The sequence below is a fragment of the Arctopsyche grandis genome, chromosome 2 (genome assembly GCF_051622035.1).
Source record: "Arctopsyche grandis isolate Sample6627 chromosome 2, ASM5162203v2, whole genome shotgun sequence".
In the NCBI taxonomy this organism is placed as follows: Eukaryota; Metazoa; Arthropoda; class Insecta; order Trichoptera; family Hydropsychidae; genus Arctopsyche; species Arctopsyche grandis.
In genome coordinates this window covers 13,370,271-13,392,974 of record NC_135356.1, presented here as the reverse complement: position 1 = coordinate 13,392,974, position 22,704 = coordinate 13,370,271, and the positions used below count along the sequence as shown (strand labels likewise).

Below are 22,704 nucleotides of genomic sequence, written 5' to 3'. Positions count from 1 at the left end.
GCCCCACGGGGCTGCGCCCCTTGTGGCGCCCCTGGCGGGGCCCCATGAAGCTACTCGCCTTGCGCCCCCGCGGGGGTGAATCCATTGAAACGAAAAAAACAAATCGGCGCCCATGGATCGAAAAAAAAAAAATCGAATCACGTGTTCGATGACGTCACCGATCTACGGACGACGACGACGACGACGACGACGATGACCAAGGATACATACAAAGTCTCTTTCCAAATTATAGATTAGATTTGGGTTAAGGATAGATGTCACTACAATATTAAATAAAAATATCATTAACTTTTACAATAAATTTATTAGAAATCGTGCGTAATAGATCGCACGCCCAAAGGCATCAATTTTCTCAGTTAGTCGTTATTTTTTTAAATGAATTCTATAAAATCCAGTTTAAGAGATATATTGATTGATAATTGCAGTTGGGCTTGATTTTATTAATATTTTTTTATTTTTAATACTTAAATACTTTATATTTTTTTCATAAACCTTTTGATGGCTTCTCTTCGTCATTAATAATTCTTTGGCACGATTTTACGTTCATTTAATAAATGCAATAGCACACGAGGATAAAAACTCTGTCCTAAACTCCTAGTGTTTGAAAGACGTATTTCGAATTACGATTTACGTCGTATGATTTTAGCGTTGGCTGTTTTGATGTGTCAATTTGACAGTTGCTTTGAAATATCTGTTTGACGTTAAGTTTCAAAGCCATTTTTCAACCATGGCTAGCACTACGCTTGAAGAAATTGAAGGCATCGACGATTATTGGGGTACATTTCTATTTCGAGTTTCGAGTACGGCTATTAGCCTGTATCTAATGTATGTAGTAGACACAAATATACGTACACTTGATCGTTTTATAGAAAAACGATATGGTGAGATCCGCCCCAGAGTATACAGTATATGGTCACTACCGTAGGATACAATGCTATCCACAGACAAGATAATGTTGGTGCTAACGAGGACTCTGGGGTACCAATATCGGGAACTGCAATAAAAGATGAGCCTCCTAAATATGATGCGTTTTCTACAGATAGTCGCCCGATGAAAGGTACGTGTAGTGATTTAAGTACATATTATATGTACGTATATACTAAAGTCAAATTTTATAATTGATTCTTTAAAATTGATTCATTTCAGGCTGTCTCGAACAATAGAAAGCAGTGTTCCTTCAAGATTTGATGGATTTGCTGAAAAACGAAATGGTCGTGAATAATAATAGAGCGGGACCAATACGTGTATTGGGTTTATTTTTCAATTGTATTAAATTGTCTTTCATATGTACATTGCTGTTATATTATGAGTCTCGCTGATATGTCTGTCATTGTTTAAAATAACTTATTGAGAAGAAAAGATCACCATTTGGAATTTCGTCATGTTCGATATTAACAAAATATTTTCACATCATCATTTTAGTCACGCCATAATTACTTATTGATGTTTTCTTTACTTGTAGTTTCATAGTTTTTAAGTACCAAAGAATACTTTCCGCACGACTTTACCTGCTGCTGCTGCCGCCGATACGTGCCGACTAGGTATGAACAGACCTTTAACTGTTGAATTTGGCGTGATATTATGGATATATGTATAATGAACCATACTTACAGTTTATTGTGAATGTTTGATATTTACTGACACAATTGGTTGTTCCGACTGCATTCTGCAAAAGATTGAATTTCAATATTTTGTCAGAGTAGACCTCTCAAATCGATCAGTTCATCAACACTTTCATACATACATATATATCTACTATAAAAATGAATTAACACAAGATTTTATTTTCTTGTATCATCATACACATTCATACCATATTATTATTTTATCATAATAATTCAGTATAAAATAATAAACACAAATAGTTGTATAAATTTATATTTACTAAAAAGTTTCAGTGAATAAGCAATAAAATTTTTGTGTGATAAAAAATATATGTATACCATTTACATTTCATTATAAGAATAAACATCGAAAAATATGTACATTTTTTTCTATTACAACATACAAAATTTAAATGCTTAGTAAAATTTTTAGTTTTAATTAAACAAAAAGATTTTTAATCTAGTATTAAAATTTACTGTTGGCCTTTTTATATGGGTTTTCATTTCAAATGGACGCTTTTTCATTTCAAATTAACATTGAAAAGGGGTAAATTTGAAATGAAAAAGGTTTAATTCGAAATGAAAAAGGGTCAATTTGGAATGAAAAACCTGTATCGTAGCTATGTAGTTGATTTTTTCAAAATCAAAGGAATTTCTGAACATTTTAAGTCTTGCCTAGATTTATCGTCAGATCACTCGCCAATTATAGTAACACTAAACAGCCAAGTAATACAAAAACAGAAACCACCATCGCTTCATAACAAAAAAAAACCTGACTGGATTCTGTTTAAGCAAATATTAAATGAAGAGATCAATTGCAAAATTCCTCTAAAAACACCTGAACTACCAGAAGCTGCATTTGTACTTTATCTTGCTTTATATGCAGGCGCGGCTCGTGCAAAGGAACTGCGGCGCTGCAGCACCCCCAGAAAAATTACAAGAAAATCGCATTTACAACTTGTATTTAGATATATTTAACATACTCATTAATAATGATTATGTCAAATATCTAATCATTCTCATATAAATTATATTCACAAGTTGTAAATGTATACAAATGTGATATTTTGTATTTTTTCTGGGGGTGCTGCAGCGCCGCAGTTCCTATGCTCGAGCCGCGCCTGTTTATATGTATAATAAAATTTCGTAGAAAAGTCGCGTGGTGTCCACCCTAGATTCCTTGTTTACTATATTTTACTGCAACGAAACTAATCAATAATGTAAGTATAGACCGGAACTTTTGTATGCAAATATGTAACTGAACGGAAGGTACAATTGCATTTGTTAAGAATTTCACATTATGTATTTGAATTATGAATCAAAATTTAAATCATAATGTTTCAATATCTTCATCGAATGGCAATATGGTGTTCAGTGACGTCATCAACACGATGCAATCTTCCAAGTCCGCTTGGTTGTAGCAGTCCTTACAATGGAATTGATGACGCAGTTCTCCTTGAGAATTTTTCTCTGTTTTAACCATGAAAACGTTTTCTTGAGGGATGCAATGATTCGATGGTCTATTGCTGCAAGATGTGTCACTGTTCATTGCCGGACAGATGGGTTGAACATGTCCACAACATTTGTTCTGTCTTTGCTTCATACACTCGTTGCACATGCCCAAATGATGGAACATGTTTTTCATTAGGTTTCTATAGCAAAATCCGCAATGTCTAACCACCTTGCGGGTCTTTTTTTTCGGTTTTTCTGTTTGCTGGGCTGTTTTCGTGGCATGTTGCTTCAATGTTTGTACAGTTTTGTCCATTTCTATTCCAAAATTATTCTATTCCGTTACAGCGATGATAATTTATCTCAATTATGTTACACGTCTAAAGGTTCAATTAATTTATTAGAAAAATGTCGATTCGTTTGTTTACGGTGAAAATTAAATCGAATTTAAAATTCAGCAAATACATTTTCAATAGATGTTAAATTGAACTGATAATTAAGAAAAAATTTTTTTTTTATAAAATGGGCGAATGTCGTCGTCTTCTTCTTTTGATGAAGATTTGCTATTTATTTTCCGTTTGGTATTATTATTATTTTTAAAAGTGCATCTTTCGAAAGGATGATGCATGATTTCAACCGACTATAAACCTGTTGTAAACTGTTTCTCTTTGCAGTTAAACACTGTAAACTGTTTTGCTACTCATACTTGGCTCTTTTGTTCCAAGAGTTTGGCGATCCCTGGACTAGGTAAATCAATTATCAACGAGTATGTTATATAAACTCCTAGTATTTGAAAAATACGTATTTCGATGTACGTCGTATGATTTCAGCGTTGGCTGCTTTGACAGTTGCTTGGGAATAACTGTTTGACGTTAAATTTCAAAGCGATTTTTCAACCATGGATAGTACGACGATTCATTCTGGTTTTACACACCTCAAAAACTTCACACAAAATTATTTAAATGATATATGTATATTTCCTAAAAGTTTTATTTGCTTTCAGTTTTTGAACAAACAAAACTTATTAAACTTTCGAAGAATATCAGATTTGAACGAAATCATATTTTCGGACTAAATTCGTATTTTTTCAATAATAATGTTTTAAATATTTCATTATTTTATTTTAACCTTTTAAATTGATTTTATTTTCTTAATGTTTAATGTGTATAATAATTATAGTAATTTTAAGTAATAAAAAAAAATCGAACAAAATCCGACAAACCGGAATTAGAACTTTTATCTTGTGCAAGTTTCCATACATTTGCTCTCAATTTGTATCGAAAATGCTATCATAGCTATTAGTATTTCATAATGCTGCCGGTATTTGTGAATGGCTGCGTTCACACCAACGATATTGCTTACGATATTTTCCATAACCAGTTCCTAAATAGCAACCACAGGTTGCAATGTTGTGAACTGGATATTGAAAATATTGCAAATATCGTTAGTAGATATCGTATGTGTGGACAGCGCCAATGTGTCTGTACGGTTTAATATCGAATTTTGTTTTGTCACCTTCTTATATTCTTCAAATACATAGATAAAGTCATGGGTTGGTCACACCCGAATTCTAAAAATTATATCCAAAATATCATGTTTAGAATTTTATAAATAAAAAAAAAAGAAAATTATTTTGATACTACATAAAAATATATATGTATTATTAGCCTTAGATATAATCTTTCCAGTATTGGTGAAATTTTACGATTACCTTGTAAAATAATAAGTATTGTTGCGTGGAGGCTCCAAGTAAAAGGCCAAAGTCGTTTCACAGCATTTATTGGTGATTAAGGAGATGCACACACTGGCAGTGCTCCGTCCAGAATGTCTTAGGCGATATCAAGTACCGCCTTATAACGGATAGGTCACTCGACGTCCGGTTTGCTTACCTATTGTTATGGTCACGTACTCGGATATGTATTCCCACAACACTCAGCCCCACGGTATCGGTCACTTCTGAGAACTCCACGGGAATGCGCCAATTCGGTGGCAAATTTTATTTTATTTAACTAAAGCGTATATGAGGTTTGTAAAAATAATAGAACAGATCGTCATCGACCTTCTCAGAGGTTCGAAACCAGCGAAAATTTCATTAGTGTACGAATTTCATATTGTGTTTAAATAACGTGTGTGTGTGTAAATAATAAATATATGTAATACTATCAAAAACCATAAAGTGAGTTTATCGATAAATATATTATAATATAAAGGAAACTTTTAAATAAATATTGTGTAAATATCTACCAATCAATCAAATGTGAATATCTACATAAGGGGTGCAGTTTGCTGGGTGAATGCTTTTTTTGTGTTTTTAGTTGAATAAATATGTTTGATTTTTTTTATATTCATGTTCTGAAGAAAATATCACCATTGTTTACTATGTGCCCTTTTATATTTCTTCGGTAATTTATTGCCTACACTTGACTCCTGGTTACTAACCACTGCACTAGGTAATAAACACATTTTGGGGGGACCTTTTTTTTCTCACATCTGTTTTATGTTCCTCTTAGATTTTGCCGATGTCCTAAAATTCTCTCACTGATATTGTTATTTATGACACAATTTCGAAGAAAGAGGATTAACCTTGTTCGATGTCCGCAATTTCAAAGCACATATGGAATTGCATCTGACTGCATTGTATTTATAGGTTTCAAATAACGACATTTGTTGTTTTTGTTACACAAAGGTTCACTGCTGCTAGAATTTTTTTGTTTATTTATAAAATATGTATATTTGCCATATTTATACACATTTTAATTATTTATTTTATTAGTACGCGACTCACAGTTTGACTTTTACTGTTTTTACAATTACGAAATTTTAAGATAGTCCATACGAAACTGCATTTCAAATTTCAGTTTTATACGTTTACTGGTAAAAGAGATATTACATTTTTAACAGTTACAGTTTTATGCAAAGGTTAGCGCAAATTCTCCCCGCCGCACGCCTGTTTCTTTAGCAATATCCCGTGGTATCCTATGTGTTAACATATTCAAAGATAACTTAAAAATGTAGGGAAAATGACAACATGCACATTGTATGAAACATAATATTTATATAACAAATTGGTTTGCCCCAAAATTGAATAAATGATATATTCAATAAATACTTAAAAATACAAGGAATGATTAATTACATTTTAAATATATTTAAAATTTTTGCAACTTCTGCTTCTGTGACAATTGAGAAATCCATTTTTGGGCAGTCTGCTTGAACCTAAAAGAACAGATTTGGCATGAATCGCTTGGATTAAATGAAACTGATTAAATATCGATAGGATCTATATTTTCGACAGAATAATCCATAATGGTTACATTATTTTCTTTCGGTTCATCGCTAGACGACGCGATTCCATATTTCTTCAATAGATCATCGGGTCCAGTTAGAGCAGCAACGGGAATTAAATTAGTGTTCATCATTTCATCTTTCGGTTCATCGCTAGACGACGCGATTCCATATTTCTTCAATAGATCATCGGGTCCAGTTAGAGCAGCAACGGGAATTAAATTAGTGTTCATCATTTCATCTTTCGGTTCATCGCTAGACGACGCGATTCCATATTTCTTCAATAGATCATCGGGTCCAGTTAGAGCAGCAACGGGAATTAAATTAGTGTTCATCATTTCATCTTTCGGTTCATCGCTAGACGACGCAATTCCATATTTCTTCAATAGATCATCGGGTCCAGTTCGATCATCAACGGGAATTAAATTAGTTTTCATCATTTCCATTGGAATAGGTTCGATGGTGAAGTCTGCCAACGAATACTTGAACTCTTTGTTATCATGCGATTCCATGTGCATAAACAACAAGCATCGATTCGTGAATAGTAGTTTGGCGTTGCATTGCTTGCAAAAGAGCGTTATTTTTGCACTCGGCCGATTTATATGACGTTCGTAACTTGATTTCAAGGCGAATCTGAAATAAAATGAGTTATTATAATAAAGGTTTTTTTTTTTTATTTCGAATGTTGCAATGTTTTTTTGATTAACCTATCATTACAACTTGCACACGGGTACGTTGTGTCAGATGTTGGAGAGCATGTATACGTTTGTGAAGGCTTTTTAAATATGAGCTTCTTTACCATGTCCTCCATATTGTCTGGAAAAATACAATAACTAAATTAAGTATAATTCATATAAGTTTGATTCTACATATGTCCATACAAACAACTAACAATCCCACTGTGAATGATGATAGGATAAATGAGTGGAGAGCAAATGAACGGTGACTATCCGAAAGTAAGTGCGCGTTCTTCAACCTGTCACTGCGGCGTAGAAGAGGTCAGAAAGTGCGGGATGCACATAACCGGTAGGATGGTGGGCATAAGCTTTCGAATGCGTGCGCATATCAATAAATTGCGTATCACAGTGAAAAGCATAATTCAATGTGTTTTCAATTATAAAATGTCATGTCACGTATTGAATTCTATAACTATATAAAAGGGCAGCTCCAAAAAACGAAAATGTCGGAAAAGTATGATTTCGCAAAAAAGAGCGACGACATTTTAAGGTCTGTTCATACTTAACAGCACTGCACGACTCCGTTTCAAATATGTCATTTTATTACATTTCTATTCATATCTACCTACACGTCGCGGTCACGTCACGTTTACAGCACTTTGGCCGAGTGCAAGGCAAAATCGGCTTACTTATACATTACAGGCCATGACGATACGGCGCAATATGTAGCTCCAGGCCACAACGCCCAGACAAAATGTATGAAATGTTTATCCCAGAATACACACATTATTTGGAGAGGGGACTACCATGGGTATTTAATTTATAATTCCAGTTATCTCAGCCATTATTGATACCGATTATCTCAACATTATACATATAAGAGTATTGTAATTTAAATTAAAACATTTTTGGAAAAATTCTTCATATTTTTATACCATACATACTTATAACTAATTATTATATTTCAAATTAGTATAATAATATCTAATATTCATATCACATAAATTTTTTGGCCAAAATACAAAACAAATTAACATATTCAAAGATAACTTAAAAATGTAGGGAAAATGACAACATGCACATTGTATGAAACATAATAATTATATAACAAATTGGTTTGCCCCAAAATTAAATAAATGATGTATTCAATAATTACTTTAAAATACAAGGGAATGATTTAATACATATTAAATAAATTAGCAATTTTTGCAACTTCTGCCACCGTGACAGACAGAATTGCAGACAAATTGACTGCGGTAACAGGCACATCTTCGCTGTATTTTTATACAGTGTGTAGGCGGGGTACGATGTGTTGACCGTATCCCGGCCTAACGAAACACTGTTGTGTGGTTCAAAGATGGGGTCACCAATGTAGGCGGGGTAGCGATGTGTTGACAGCGCTGTTGGATGATCAGAAGGTTGCGTAGATCACGTCGGGTTAGTACCAATGTAGGCGGGTTACATGTGTGTTGACCGTATCCCGGCCTAACGAAACACTGTTGTGCTAGTTTTATAAAGTTTTATTGTTTGCCTGTGGTTGTACAAAGGTATGGTATTTGTGGGCAAAAGTATGTCGTTCAGCGGTCTCTGGATATGGTAGAGTGTCGCTGGCTCAGCATTCAGCTATGTACGGAAGGTCTCTGGATACGGCAGTGTGTTGCTGGCTCGTCCGGCTGGTTGATCTTCCAAGTCCGCGTAGTGTAGTGGTGGCTGGTCAGGAGCTGTATGTTGACTGGTCTGCTGCTGTGTGTCGACGCTTGCTGCTGTGGGTCGACTGGTCTGGTGCTGTGTGTCGACGCTTGCTGTTGTGGGTCGACTGGTCTGGTGCTGTGTGTCGACGCTTGCTGTTGTGGGTCGACTGGTCTGGTGCTGTGTGTCGACGCTTGCTGTTGTGGGTCGACTGGTCTGGTGCTGTGTGTCGACGCTTGCTGTTGTGGGTCGACTGGTCTGGTGCTGTGTGTCGACGCTTGCTGTTGTGGGTCGACTGGTCTGGTGCTGTGTGTCGACGCTTGCTGTTGTGGGTCGACTGGCGTTGTTTGGGTTGTACCTCCTTTTATAGTGTTTCTGGAATCGCCTGACCGATGGTGGTGGTTTGTTGATGCGTAAGAAAGGAATGCACTTTTGTCGAGGCGTAGAATTTTCTGGAACGCTTGATGGAAGTGGTTATTGATGCGTATGAGCATTTAGTTGTTGATGCGTACAAGAGGAATGCACTTTTGTCGAGGCGTAGTATTTTCTGGAATGCTGGGCGGTGTTCCGCTCGATGTAGTTTAATGGTGGCGGCGTGTTTCGACCGGTTTGGTTCCACTCGACTGGTAGGGGCGTTCCGCTTGAGTTTAATATAACGACTACAGGTGCATGTCGTCTGGGCTTCGGGAATGTAGTTTGTTGTTGCGGAATATTCTCGAATGTTTCGATGACGATGACGACGACGAGATTCCTACATGGCTCTCCGGTGAGTGTTAACGATGTGTGTGATTTTGTGGGAATCTTGATGTGTTGGAGTCTATTGACTCGATGGCGTCGTTGTTTGTCCGGTTGTGCTGGAGAAAGTTGTCTCAACAGCGGGTCTTGTGTTGCATGCCGGTCCAAGTCTTGTTCTCTACCAGGTTGCTTATTTTGGGCGAGCTGCGTTGGTAGTGAAGGTTTGTGATGGCTTGGATGGTGCTGTTGTGCAGGCTGCTGTGTTCTGCGTGGAGTCATTCGCGTGACTGTTTTGCTGGTTGTGCTGGAGTTAGTTGTCTCGACAGCGGATCTTGCGTGAAGAACGTTGGTTGACGAAGTGCGTTGAGTGCTGGTCTTCGTTGGTTGTGCTGGAGTTAGTTGTCTCGACAGCGGATCTTGCGTGAAGAACGTTGGTTGACGAAGTGCATTGAGTGCTGGTCTTCGTTGGTTGTGCTGGAGTTAGTTGTCTCGACAGCGGATCTTGCGTGAAGAACGTTGGTTGACGAAGTGCGTTGAGTGCTGGTCTTCGTTGGTTGTGCTGGAGTTAGTTGTCTCGGCAGCGGATCTTGCGTGAAGAACGTTGGTTGACGAAGTGCGTTGAGTGCTGGTCTTCGTTGGTTGTGCTGGAGTTAGTTGTCTCGACAGCGGATCTTGCGTGAAGAACGTTGGTTGACGAAGTGCGTTGAGTGCTGGTCTTCGTTGGTTGTGCTGGAGTTAGTTGTCTCGGCAGCGGGTCTTGCGTGAAGAACGTTGGTTGACGAAGTGCGTTGAGTGCTGATCTTCGTTGGTTGTGCTGGAGTTAGTTGTCTCGGCAGCGGGTCTTGCGTGAAGAACGTTGGTTGACGAAGTGCGTTGAGTGCTGATCTTCGTTGGTTGTGCTGGAGTTAGTTGTCTCGACAGCGGGTCTTGCGTGAAGAACGTTGTTTGACGAAGTGCGTTGAGTGCTGGTCTTCGTTGGTTGTGCTGGAGTTAGTTGTCTCGACAGCGGATCTTGCGTGAAGAACGTTGGTTGACGAAGTGCGTTGAGTGCTGGTCTTCGTTGGTTGTGCTGGAGTTAGTTGTCTCGACAGCGGGATTTGTGTGGAGACTGTTGGTTAGCGAAGTACGTTGAGTGCTGGTCTTCGTTGGTTGTGCTGGAGTCGGTTGTCTCGACAGCGGGTCTCGTTTTGCGTACCAGTCCGAGTTGTTCTTTTCTACCATGTTGCTTATTCTGTCTAGGCTACGTTGATAGTGAAGGTTGGTGGTCTGGACGATGTTGTTGTGCAGGCGTTGTGCTGATTGTGCTGGAGTTAGTTGTCTCGACAGCGGCTGTGTTGTGTTGGAGCTAGTTGGCTCAGTGGCGATTTGTTTCGCCGGTTGTGCTGGAGTGGGTTGACTCAACAGCGGGTTGTGTTAGTAGCTGGTCCATATGTACTTTCACACCATGTTACTGTTGCGGTCGTTACAATGGTAGTGAAGGTTTGTGTCGGTCTGGACGGTGCTGTTGTGCAGGCTGCGGCGTCCTGCATGGGCTCATCGAGGTGATGAATCATCGAAGGTGTGATGAGCGGTGCTGGCGGATCAACAGTAGTGGATCCATTTGGTTGTTGTCTCCGGGTTGCGTTTTGTTGTGGCGAAAGCTGCGGAGTTGTTTGACATGGTCACTAGTTGTGGGGACATGTAGCGGACTGCGTTTGAAGTCTGCGTTGAGGGTTGCGTTGTAGACTGCGTTGAAGGCTGCGGTTGCGTGAAGTCTGCGGTTGCTATGTAGGCTGCTATGTAGGCTGCGATGTGGGCTGCTATGTAGGCTGCGATGTGGGCTGCTATGTAGGCTGCAATGTGGGCTGCTGTGTGGGCTGCGATGTAGGCTGCTATGTAGGCTGCGCTGTGGGCTGCTGTCGTGGCGGCTGTTGGTTGTTGTGGAGGCTGCACTGTGGGCTGCCGTGTTGACTGCGCTGTTGACTGCTATGAAGGCTGCGTAGTTCAAAGATGGGGTCACCAATGTAGGCGGGGTACGATGTGTTGACCGTATCCCGGCCTAACGAAACACTGTTGTGTGGTTCAAAGATGGGGTCACCAATGTAGGCGGGGTAGCGATGTGTTGACAGCGCTGTTGGATGATCAGAAGGTTGCGTAGATCACGTCGGGTTAGTACCAATGTAGGCGGGTTACATGTGTGTTGACCGTATCCCGGCCTAACGAAACACTGTTGTGCTAGTTTTATAAAGTTTTATTGTTTGCCTGTGGTTGTACAAAGGTATGGTATTTGTGGGCAAAAGTATGTCGTTCAGCGGTCTCTGGATATGGTAGAGTGTCGCTGGCTCAGCATTCAGCTATGTACGGAAGGTCTCTGGATACGGCAGTGTGTTGCTGGCTCGTCCGGCTGGTTGATCTTCCAAGTCCGCGTAGTGTAGTGGTGGCTGGTCAGGAGCTGTATGTTGACTGGTCTGCTGCTGTGTGTCGACGCTTGCTGCTGTGGGTCGACTGGTCTGGTGCTGTGTGTCGACGCTTGCTGTTGTGGGTCGACTGGTCTGGTGCTGTGTGTCGACGCTTGCTGTTGTGGGTCGACTGGTCTGGTGCTGTGTGTCGACGCTTGCTGTTGTGGGTCGACTGGTCTGGTGCTGTGTGTCGACGCTTGCTGTTGTGGGTCGACTGGTCTGGTGCTGTGTGTCGACGCTTGCTGTTGTGGGTCGACTGGTCTGGTGCTGTGTGTCGACGCTTGCTGTTGTGGGTCGACTGGCGTTGTTTGGGTTGTACCTCCTTTTATAGTGTTTCTGGAATCGCCTGACCGATGGTGGTGGTTTGTTGATGCGTAAGAAAGGAATGCACTTTTGTCGAGGCGTAGAATTTTCTGGAACGCTTGATGGAAGTGGTTATTGATGCGTATGAGCATTTAGTTGTTGATGCGTACAAGAGGAATGCACTTTTGTCGAGGCGTAGTATTTTCTGGAATGCTGGGCGGTGTTCCGCTCGATGTAGTTTAATGGTGGCGGCGTGTTTCGACCGGTTTGGTTCCACTCGACTGGTAGGGGCGTTCCGCTTGAGTTTAATATAACGACTACAGGTGCATGTCGTCTGGGCTTCGGGAATGTAGTTTGTTGTTGCGGAATATTCTCGAATGTTTCGATGACGATGACGACGACGAGATTCCTACAAGTGTATGTATAAGTTATAAGTAAGTATGGTTATTCAAAAATATATTTAATAAATCATATTTTTTCCAAACTTATGTTTAAATTTCATTACAATACATAATATGTTGTAGGCGGGGTACATGTGTGTTGACCGTATCCCGGCCTAACGAAACACTGTTGTGCTAGTTTTATAAAGTTTTATTGTTTGCCTATGGTTGTACAAAGGTATGGTATTTGTGGGCAAAAGTATGTCGTTCAGCGGTCTCTGAATATGGTAGAGTGTTGCTGGCTCGTTGTTCGGCTATGTTCGGAAGGTCTCTGGATACGGCAGTGTGTTGCTGGCTCGTCCGGCTGGTTGATCTTCCAAGTCCGCGTAGTGTAGTGGTGGCTGGTCAGGAGCTGTATGTTGACTGGTCTGCTGCTGTGTGTCGACGCTTGCTGCTGTGGGTCGACTGACGTTGTTTGGGTTGTACCTCCTTTTATAGTGTTTCTGGAATCACCTGATCGATGGTGGTGGTTTGTTGATGCGTAAGAGAGGAATGCACTTTTGTCGAGGGGTAGAATTTTCTGGAACGATTGGCGCCGTTCCGCTCGATGTATTTTAATGGTGGCGGCGTGTTTCGACCGTTTTGGTTCCACTCGACTGGTAGGGGCGTTCCGCTTGAGTTTAATATAATGACTGCAGGTGTATGTCGTCTGGGTTTCGTTCCGCTCGATGTAGTTTGTTGTTGCGGAATATTCTCGAATGTTTCGATGACGATGACGATGACGAGATTCCTACAATGTATAATATTAAGAGGATTGGATTACTTCAAAAAGAGCGATTGAAGTGGCAAAAGAGTTACATACTTAACATTTTCTTTAACTTTGCGGCACAATAAATTTTACTGTAAAATATGTAGTTGATAATTACACAAAAATACAATGGAACTGACTGTGTTCATACACAGTAGATAATTTTACATGATATAAATTAACATTAAAAATTTTAACAATTTTTGCAACTCTTTCCACCGTCACAGATAGAATTTGCTTTGTTCACTTCTTAATATCTCGATCTTCCATTGACCAGCATAAAATTCGGCCATATAGATCATAATTCTCTGCTATGAATTCTCTTACATTAAATTTCAATTATAATTGATAGTACATTATTTGTAATGGCCATTACTTTTTATCATTAATTCTTTACACTTTAACAACTCCTGTGAAATGCACCAAATTTAAAGTATTTATTTAATGCAAAACAGTGCAAATGAATTAAATTTTATAGTAGTATTTGAATATATTGATAAGTTATAAGTAAGTACATATGACGGGCTGAAAACCAGATAGTACAAGTGACATTTTTAAAAAAAGCTGGTTTAAGTGCTAAAATAATAGCATTTCATATATGCTATTTATCACTTGTACCAGTCTGGTTTTCAGCCCGTCGTATGTCAATTCGAAATATATTAATTTAATAAATCATATTTTTTCCAAAGTAATATCATTATAATACTCTAATATATAATTAATGTGATACCGTTTAATGTTTCCGGTTTTTTCTCGTTCGTTCAAAATTCCCATTTTTGCCCATCTCTATTTGTGACCAATAATCACCGAATCATGATTTGCGTGCCGATAAAAATATTTTTCTCTAATGTTTTCACCAAACATTATTATTTTATATAATTTTTAAATGGAAATAAAATGATTTTCTTTTTATATGAATAAAATATATATAAATATTTTTTGTCATACTCTCGGGTGAGCCCCGGGTCTGAGGTGGCAATCTTAGATAATACTAGAATTTTTAGATTTGTAAATTCAAATGCTGCCAGTATACGCGACAGGCTGAAACGAACATCGAACGACTGGCAGTACCGGTCGTTGTTACGTCACACACGTTCGTCTGGGCACATTTGGTGTTCAGCTCTTGCGGTGCTTCGAACGATTCAAACAAAACCTGAAATATGTCTGCCTGGAGACAAGTCGGTTTGAAGTAAGTCACGTAATAGCCATACATATTTAATGACTTCATTTGTGTCAGGATTTCACGAAAAATCTTACATTCACACCATCTTACGTAATTGTACCATAACCCTAATGTATGCACATACCTGCTATATTTTAAGCTATTTATGCAAAAGATATTTACACTTGAGGTTATGTTTCATTTTACATATGTATACTTTTAATTTATGATATATTTTCATAAATGTATTTATAGATCACTTGTCTTGCTCGCCCTCTTTACTCTCCGTGTGTTATATCACTAGTTAGACTTTAATTCTGTAGTAACGGGATGGGAAGAGATAATGAAGTCATCCAAATTCTGTCGAAGAAAATATGTACCTCATGTTATTGGAGATTTTTCTGTAATCGTTTTGTTCTAACAAATTGATTTGTGGAATGAAAATTTTTTTTAGTTAAGTTTTAATTAAAGATGTTCAATGAAAAGGACTTATACACAACATATATTGATCTGCATAGTTTCAGCTCGCTCAAAAAGTATATTACGTTGATTCATTTCAGCTACATCAACTATTCCAACATCGCCGCAAAATTAGTGAGGCGAGTTCTGAAACCGGAATTTCGCACGGATGCAGCTCGCCGGGACGACTCTCACATCAGATTCACGAAATGGGCTGAAGGAAAGCCAATCAGTAATGAAACACACTTGTCATTTATCATATACACACATGATATACTTTGAGATTATTAACAAAATAAAATGCTATATATTTTCAGGTGAAAAATAATTTATAGTGTGTCAATAGTAAGTAAGTAAGTCGATAGAAAAGGTGGTATTGAGTGCAAACTTTTCGATAGTGTAATCATTTATTAACACATCTTGGAATGATAAATGAAAACTAATATTTTGTAATGTTTGTATGTATATATGACATGATCGAATAATTAACATATATAAGTATGGACTTTTTAGAAGCGTTTACCCAAACTAGACTCCCCAAACCTGGTGCGGCGCACTCCTCTGACCTTGCGGGACTTTAAAATAGAGCCCGTTATGCATGGTACAGCGTTCCGAGTTCAGGGAGCCGTTTTTTGAAGAATGGAGTGCTACCCCTTTTAAAAAATGACTAACAATTTGTATGTTGGATTATATTTTTAGTGTTTTAAGCAAACTGTTGGCGTGACTCTTCCATTTTTTGGATATATTTTTGAATTTGAATTAGAAATATCACCGGTACCAAAAGATATGTGACTGACTTACTATAATAATTCACGATTTTGTAAATGTTGAGGCCCAAAGAAAACGTTTTCAAATTGAAAAGTGATAATTCGTCACTATGGTGAGCTGGATAGGTTTCATAAGTGAGCGCAAAACTTGTAAGACTTAGCATTGTATTTATATATTAATTCTACGGTATTTATTGGTCATATAGGTGGATCCGAGCATTGGGTATACACACTGACATACAATTACACGGCAGTTACATGAACGACCTGTAGGTGTCGCAAACAGTTGAAGTAAAGTGATAGTATGCAAGTGGTGATTGAACAATATCGATGAAACTCGAAAATACATTTTGATTATATAATTTATGATTGAGGGAGATTTCATCTGTAATAAGGCAATACTGATCTCCATCAGAATGTATGTATGTGTAATTCAAATAATATGTAGGTATGTATAATAAGATTATTTGGAAAATGCGTTTTCGATCTTTCGATGTATAGTCTCACTGGTTGCATATTGTCACTACCAAAACTGTTTGCGCCACCTAGAGGCCATTCATGTAACTGCCATGTATTTGTTTGTGTTGGTGTAAATCAGTGGCGGCTCGTCCATATGGGCTGCGGGGCTGCAGCCTCCCAATACAGTACAAATGTACGCTTATTTTGTCGTCCACATGGGCTGCGGGGCTGCAGACCTCCCAGTATAGTACATATTCTAGCTATTTTTGTTTTTATTCGATCAATTCGAGCTACTACAGCCTGAATAATCTGCAGCCCCCCCACTATGAAATCTCACGAGCCGCTACTGGTGTAAATGTGTATACTCGATGCTTGGATGCGCCCGTATAACCTATAAGTACTAATTTCACATTTCGTATTAGGGATAAATCGTTATTTTTTCAGATTTTTTTTGATTTTGAAATAATTTCGAACCAATTAAATATAGAGAAATTATATTTATTTAAATTATACAATAATTTTTTTTTTATAGGACCAGAATTATAATATTTTTACACTTATATTATTATATTTGAACAGTTCTAAAAACATTTTTATTTTTTTAATAAAGCTTCACTCGTAGACTATAAATCTACTCTATAATCAAGAAGTTCAAAAAAAAAAAAATTCAAAATACAGCGTAAATAGACACAACTTAGTATGCCGATCCCTATTATCATATTTTCGTATAGACTTTGAATCCCTCCCGAAACCTATGTATATTTTTGGTCTCCGTGACGGGCCGGAATGTGAAATGCCGGAAAATGGAAATATCGGAAGGCAAAGATCGAAAGATCAAAAAAAAGGGTGCACGGTAAACGGTACATACTCACTTAATTTGCGCGAGCAGGATACAACAGGAACAGGCTTTTCCTCCTGTATTCTGCGCGTGCACATTAATACGGGAGGAAAAGCCTGTTCCTGTTGTATCCTGCTTGTACAAATTAAGTGAGTATGTACCGTTTACCATGCACCCTTTTTTTTTGATCTTTCGACTTAGGATCTTGCGATTTTCGATCTTTGCCTTCCGATATTTGCGTTATCCGGCATTTCACATTCCAGCCCGTGAGGTAGACCCGTATATTTTATACAATGTCGATTATATTTACCTATCTTCTAATATATATATATATATTCCATAAAGGCACAAAAAGAGGGCAAAAAGGAGGTGTTGGGTGATAAGTATAGAATTCTAATTTACGCCACTGAAACAAAATTGGTTTATTTTGTAAAATAAATATTTTCTTTTGAACGACTGCACCGTGCTGTCTTGAATGATGCATGGTGTTTGTGTCTTTGTGATAAATCAACTTTTATTTATATTGTCACTTTTTTATTTTCAGAAAATGTCGAACCTACTGCATAGACACAGCTATTATGCAGTCGCATCTTTTATTTTTCCCGTCATCAAAATTTACAGTCAATGTTTGAAAAAGTAAATTTGCTGCGTCACATTATGTAGTGTTTAATTTTTTTTTTGTATATACTGTTATTTATTCTCTTGTAATGTCTGATAAGTTCGAAACAATATAAAAACAATCTCAGAACCATTAATCTTTTATTCAATTCTACCTACTATATACTGTTGCGTTTTGGGGAATTATTCTGATTTGTTCTTTCTTTTTCTAAGTATTTGAAGGATTAAACGTTTTTTATGTAGGGATACTTTTTGCTTTGCAACATGGGCACAATTGTTTCAGGATTTGTTGGCTAAAATCCACTTTTACAAAGTGTAATGCTATCTTTTTGCGTTGTCTGCTGCGATTTTTAAACATGGCGTATTTGCGATAAATATATGCATTCATACAAATTAGCGAATTGAAATTGCATTGTGATTTATTTAATTTTGGATGACTTTTTTTTTTCTTGTCATCGTTTTTGTTTATGCGATTTTCTTATTTTTCACATTTATTATTGAATTACTGGTGTTTTCTGTTTCATATTTTGAATTTAAAAAAATATATTTGATCAAAAGAAGTTTTATTTCAAATTTATTTATTTTTCTTAAAACACCTCTAATGCAGTTTTCGAACAGTAAATACAATCAGTTTGAGTGTAATTTAAATTATATTATAACAATCATAAGATTAGGTAAATTGTAAGATAGACTTAAAATAAGTAAAATAACCAACATTAAATGTAATTTCAAAAGTACAGTTTTCATGTGATTAATAAAAAAAATACAAATTGGAGTGTTCGGTTTCCTTTTGTTGGGCAGGATGTGTTTGCAGTGGTAACACGTGCAGTCGAACACTTTGGAATCGTCTATATGTCGACGGTGTCGCAAACGGATTCCATTTTTGAGCAGTCTGCTTGAACCTAAAAGAACAGATTTGGCATGAATCGCTTGGATTAAATGAAACAACGTCGATAGGATCTATATTTTCGACAGAATAATCCATAATGGTTACATTATTTTCTTTCGGTTCATCGCTAGACAACGCGATTCCATATTTCTTCAATAGATCATCAGGTCCAGTTCGATCAGCAACGGGAATTAAATTAGTGTTCATCATTTCATCTTTCGGTTCATCGCTAGACGACGCGATTCCATATTTCTTCAATAGATCATCGGGTCCAGTTCGATCAGCAATGGGAATTAAATAAGTGTTCATCATTTCATCTTTCGGTTTATCGCTAGACGACGCGATTCCATATTTCTTCAATAGATCATCAGGTCCAGTTAGAGCAGCAACGGGAATTAAATTAGTGTTCATCATTTCATCTTTCGGTTCATCGCTAGACGACGCGATTCCATATTTCTTCAATAGATCATCGGGTCCAGTTCGATCAGCAATGGGAATTAAATTAGTTTTCATCATTTCGATTGGAATAGGTTCGATGGTGAAGTCTGCCAACGAATACTTGAACTCTTTGTTATCATGCGATTCCATGTGCAGAAACATCAAGCATCGATTCGTGAATAGTAGTTTGGCGTTGCATTGCTTGCAAAAGAGCGTTATTTTTACACTCGCCCGATTTATATGACATTCGTAACTTGATTTCAAGGCGAATCTGAAATAAAATGAGTTATTATAATAAATGTTTTTTTTTTTATTTCGAATGTTGCAATGTTTTTTTGATTAACCTATCATTACAACATGCACACGGGTACGTTGTGTTAAATGTTAGAGGGCATGTATACGAGTTTGTAAGCTTTGTAAATATGAGCTTCTTTACCATGTCTTCCATATTGTCTGGAAAAATACAATAACTAAATTAAGTATTATTCATATAAGTTTGATTCTACATATGAAAATACAAACAACTAACAATCCCACTGTGAATGATGATAGGATAAATGAGTGGAGAGCAAATGAACGGTGACTATCCGAAAGTAAGTGCTCGTTCTTCAACCTGTCACTGCGGCGTAGAAGAGGTCAGAAAGTGCGGGATGCACATAACCGGTAGGATGGTGGGCATAAGCTTTCGAATGCGTGCGCATATCAATAAATTGCGTATCACAGTGAAAAGCATAATTCAATGTGTTTTCAATTATAAAATGTCATGTCACGTATTGAATTCTATAACTATATAAAAGGGCAGCTCCAAAAAACGAAAATGTCGGAAAAGTATGATTTCGCAAAAAAGAGCGACGACATTTTAAGGTCTGTTCATACTTAACAGCACTGCACGACTCCGTTTCAAATATGTCATTTTATTACATTTCTATTCATATCTACCTACACGTCGCGGTCACGTCACGTTTACAGCACTTTGGCCGAGTGCAAGGCAAAATCGGCTTACTAAAACATTACAGGCCATGACGATACGGCGCAATATTGCTTACGTCGTATTGTCGAGTACTTACAATATGAATATGCATACACGTGCACTCGTAGCTACGGGTCAGAATACAAGTCAGCAAAAATGTTTCGGCGTTTATCGAACGAAAAATTATGTATAATCGCGTTGTTGTCGGAAGAAGAAGCTCAAGAAGGCAATAAAAAAGCACGGAGGCGTTTTGATGTGCATCCCATGTTAAATAAGAAGTATAAAAAATTACCACTTACACGAAAACCATGTGAACTGTATAAGAGGTATGGGGTCGTTCAAGTATTACGTAAGCAGATCTATTACAATTATTTACCCCTCCTCCCCCTTGTCAGCAAAAGTAAGCAAAGCTCTTACCCCCCCCCCCCCCTCCTACCATGCTTACGTAAACATTGGTACCTATATGCATTTTTCTTTTAATGTATTCTGTTTTATTGTTGTCAATCGTACCGAAACGAAACAATAGATTGACGGAAGAAATTTTGATAAGTGAGTAGCGCGCGGTAATTCCCCCACTCGCTTCTAAGCGAGTACCTAAACGTATTCATTATTTGTGGGAATCCCCGAATATGTGTTTGGTTTTCAAGCATAGACAATGTGTGGGTTGCCAATGTGTAAAAAAAAAATAACTACTGCTGACGTAATCACCATCTCGACCCCCCCACCCCCCATGTCATAAAAAATAAGCAAAGCAAAGACTCCCCCGCCCCCCTATAGTGCTTACGTAATACTTGAACGGCCCCTATGTAAAAATAGAAAAACCGGAGGAGAGTTTTGGACACTGTATAAGGAGCTTGTGGATGATGGACAATTGTTTTTTAAATATTTCCGTATGAACCGATACCAATTTGAAACAATACTGGATAAAATAAAAACACAAATCACCAAAAAATCTACAAAATTTAAGGAAGCATTGTCAAAAAGTCATTGTCAGCGCCAAAACCATGTCGAAAGATTGAACAGCTGTCAACTGCCACTATCGATAATTGGTCCAAAACAGCAGAGCGGCAGACTCATGGCACGTAATCCGCGTGTATATCTCCACGATGGCCAAAAATATGGATACGATACGTTGACGGATGTTGCTGTTAGGTATAAACAGAAAATGTAGGGGAACTGCTGTAAGCCTGCCGTGCTGTAAACGTGACGGTTGAAATGAACATACCCATACAAAATGTACCAAATAATACTTTTCGTACGGCCGGATACCTGCTGAATTCGGTTCGTGCCGACTAGGTATGAATAGACCTTTAATAAGGAAGAGCGATTTTATTTTATTTTATTTGGGGGGGGGGGGGTTGTCCCGGTCGGTGGTCCGACAGTTATAGCAGCCCTATACTAATAGTATTGTGGCGGCTCGCTATACGACATGGTCGAGTCGTATAGCGAGTTGAGATCAACTCGGCTGGGTTCAGAGTCGCTACGTCCACACTACCGATATCTACACCCGATACACCCGATATTTAGGAATTTTTCCATAACCAGTTCCCAAATAGCAACTACAGGTTGCAATATGGGAACTGAATATGGAAAATTTTGTAAATATTGGGTGTAGATACCGTGTGTGTGGACGACGCCAATAGGGAAGAGTGATTTTAGATTTAGATTTTATTTATTATTTTTATTTTTATTTTTTTTTTGGGGGGTGGTTGTCCCGGTCCCGACAATTATAGCAACCCTATACTAATAGTATAATATAACACTCATACTAATAGTATTGTTGCGTAGGGGTGGGTGGAGGATCCAAGTAAAAGGCCAAAGTCGTGCCACAGCATTTATTGATGATGAAGGAGATACACGCACTGGCAGTGCTCCGTCCAGAATGTCTTGATATCGCCTAAGTACCGCCTTATAAGAGGCAGGTCTCTCAGGACATCTTCAATGTCTGATGTGTTTACCTATTGTTATGGTCACGTACTCGGATATGTATTCCCACGACATTCGGTTTCACGGTACCACGGTATCGGTCACTTCTGAGAAGGGACCTGTGGCGGCTCGCTTATACGACATGGTCGAGTTTGGTGGCCTTCCTGCGAGTGGGAACCAACTCGGATGGGTTCGGAGAGCTACTACTCACTCTGTCTTCAGCTGTCATATAATAAACACGTGCATTAACATGCCAGTCGTCTCATTCGTTCATCCTCCATAACTGGTGACCCCCGACATCGAGCCACGCAGCCTCGATCAATTTCAACATGCCGCTCATCCCTGTCTCGCCAAGCCAGGCTGGAAAGCTACCCGCCGCGCCCCCATCGCCATCAACACAGCACGCCGCGGCCCGCGGGTGACAATAAACGAGCAGACATGGCTACCTACCTACCTACCTACCTACCTATCGACATGAGTCCAGCCACAACGTCGATGACAGGTGCTTAAAAAATGGGGAAGCGAATGCGACGACGATCTTGACAGCTGGATGTGGAGTCATGCGCGATCCAGTACACGTAGAACGGTCATCCAGCACCACAAGATTCATCACACACCACCTCAGCACCATCATCATCATCAAGGCCCCGTCCGTCCCCACGAGCGTCGTCACGCCGAGACGGGCGGTAGCGCTACAACACCTCCACGAGCCACAACGACTCACGGTCCAGCTCGGAGTATCATCAACCACATCGATGCCCCTGCCGCCCCACCAACCGACATCAGCCTCGGAAGAGCGGCGCCGGCGCA

At 38.6% G+C, this 22,704-nt stretch overlaps 5 protein-coding genes and 1 long non-coding RNA gene across 11 annotated transcripts; 2 read left to right on the top strand and 4 right to left on the bottom strand.

Moving 5' to 3' along the window:
- The first annotated feature begins 650 nt into the window (after positions 1–650).
- LOC143922718 (uncharacterized) lies at positions 651–2,025 on the top strand. The gene is made up of 2 exons (XR_013261635.1): positions 651–1,057; positions 1,147–2,025. It is a non-coding gene; the product is annotated as an uncharacterized LOC143922718 (long non-coding RNA).
- Positions 2,026–5,370: 3,345 nt separating this feature from the next.
- Positions 5,371–7,367, bottom strand: LOC143922137 (uncharacterized). Its single transcript, XM_077445377.1, has 4 exons — positions 7,231–7,367; positions 7,046–7,154; positions 6,368–6,971; positions 5,371–6,269 (listed from the first exon to the last, which is right to left on the bottom strand). The coding sequence occupies exons 2-4, from the start codon at positions 7,147–7,149 to the stop codon at positions 6,186–6,188; spliced, it is 792 nt and encodes a 263-aa protein (XP_077301503.1). The 5' UTR covers positions 7,150–7,154; positions 7,231–7,367; the 3' UTR covers positions 5,371–6,185.
- A 935-nt stretch (positions 7,368–8,302) lies between these two features.
- Positions 8,303–11,203, bottom strand: LOC143922123 (uncharacterized). Its single transcript, XM_077445374.1, has 3 exons — positions 10,567–11,203; positions 9,043–10,064; positions 8,303–8,957 (listed from the first exon to the last, which is right to left on the bottom strand). Exons 1-2 carry the CDS (start codon positions 10,658–10,660, stop codon positions 9,835–9,837), a joined length of 324 nt encoding a protein of 107 aa, XP_077301500.1. The 5' UTR covers positions 10,661–11,203; the 3' UTR covers positions 8,303–8,957; positions 9,043–9,834.
- A 449-nt stretch (positions 11,204–11,652) lies between these two features.
- Positions 11,653–13,027, bottom strand: LOC143922113 (uncharacterized). The gene is made up of 2 exons (XM_077445367.1): positions 12,686–13,027; positions 11,653–12,589 (listed from the first exon to the last, which is right to left on the bottom strand). Exon 2 carries the CDS (start codon positions 12,330–12,332, stop codon positions 11,769–11,771), a length of 564 nt encoding a protein of 187 aa, XP_077301493.1. The 5' UTR covers positions 12,333–12,589; positions 12,686–13,027; the 3' UTR covers positions 11,653–11,768.
- A 1,370-nt stretch (positions 13,028–14,397) lies between these two features.
- Positions 14,398–18,424, top strand: sun (ATP synthase subunit epsilon stunted). Of its 5 annotated transcripts, none has more exons than XR_013261679.1 (4): positions 14,416–14,557; positions 15,091–15,221; positions 15,307–15,666; positions 17,598–17,803. XR_013261679.1 is itself a non-coding variant. In XM_077446463.1 (4 exons), the coding sequence occupies exons 1-3, from the start codon at positions 14,529–14,531 to the stop codon at positions 15,315–15,317; spliced, it is 171 nt and encodes a 56-aa protein (XP_077302589.1). In that variant the 5' UTR covers positions 14,416–14,528; the 3' UTR covers positions 15,318–15,334; positions 17,598–17,803. The 5 variants fall into 5 exon arrangements, 4 of the variants coding, with proteins under 4 accessions (XP_077302586.1, XP_077302589.1, XP_077302587.1 ...); XM_077446463.1 differs by having other exon boundaries at positions 15,307–15,334; XM_077446461.1 differs by having other exon boundaries at positions 15,307–15,338; positions 17,598–17,797.
- On the bottom strand, positions 18,139–19,691 carry LOC143922986 (uncharacterized). Of its 2 annotated transcripts, XM_077446459.1 has the most exons (4): positions 19,528–19,691; positions 19,343–19,451; positions 18,666–19,269; positions 18,139–18,573 (listed from the first exon to the last, which is right to left on the bottom strand). In XM_077446459.1, exons 2-4 carry the CDS (start codon positions 19,444–19,446, stop codon positions 18,520–18,522), a joined length of 762 nt encoding a protein of 253 aa, XP_077302585.1. In that variant the 5' UTR covers positions 19,447–19,451; positions 19,528–19,691; the 3' UTR covers positions 18,139–18,519. The 2 variants fall into 2 exon arrangements, with proteins under 2 accessions (XP_077302585.1, XP_077302584.1); XM_077446458.1 differs by having other exon boundaries at positions 18,220–19,269; positions 19,528–19,668.
- Between the last annotated feature and the right edge of the window lie 3,013 nt (positions 19,692–22,704).

Coding starts and splice junctions, on each gene's coding strand:
- LOC143922137 (XM_077445377.1), bottom strand. CDS start 7,149: ATGGAGGACATGGTAAAGAAGCTCATATTTAAAAAGCCTTCACAAACG. Junction 6,972..7,045: donor TGTGCAAGTTGTAATGATAG/GTTAATCAAAAA, acceptor ATTTTATTTCAG/ATTCGCCTTGAAATCAAGTT. Junction 6,270..6,367: donor ATGAACCGAAAGAAAATAAT/GTAACCATTATG, acceptor CTGTTCTTTTAG/GTTCAAGCAGACTGCCCAAA.
- LOC143922123 (XM_077445374.1), bottom strand. CDS start 10,660: ATGGTAGAAAAGAACAACTCGGACTGGTACGCAAAACGAGACCCGCTG. Junction 10,065..10,566: donor AACGAAGACCAGCACTCAAC/GTACTTCGCTAA, acceptor AACGAAGACCAG/CACTCAACGCACTTCGTCAA.
- LOC143922113 (XM_077445367.1), bottom strand. CDS start 12,332: ATGCTCATACGCATCAATAACCACTTCCATCAAGCGTTCCAGAAAATT.
- sun (XM_077446460.1), top strand. CDS start 14,529: ATGTCTGCCTGGAGACAAGTCGGTTTGAA. Junction 14,558..15,090: donor TGGAGACAAGTCGGTTTGAA/GTAAGTCACGTA, acceptor GATTCATTTCAG/CTACATCAACTATTCCAACA. Junction 15,222..17,597: donor GGCTGAAGGAAAGCCAATCA/GTAATGAAACAC, acceptor TTTTATTTTCAG/AAAATGTCGAACCTACTGCA.
- LOC143922986 (XM_077446458.1), bottom strand. CDS start 19,446: ATGGAAGACATGGTAAAGAAGCTCATATTTACAAAGCTTACAAACTCG. Junction 19,270..19,342: donor TGTGCATGTTGTAATGATAG/GTTAATCAAAAA, acceptor ATTTTATTTCAG/ATTCGCCTTGAAATCAAGTT.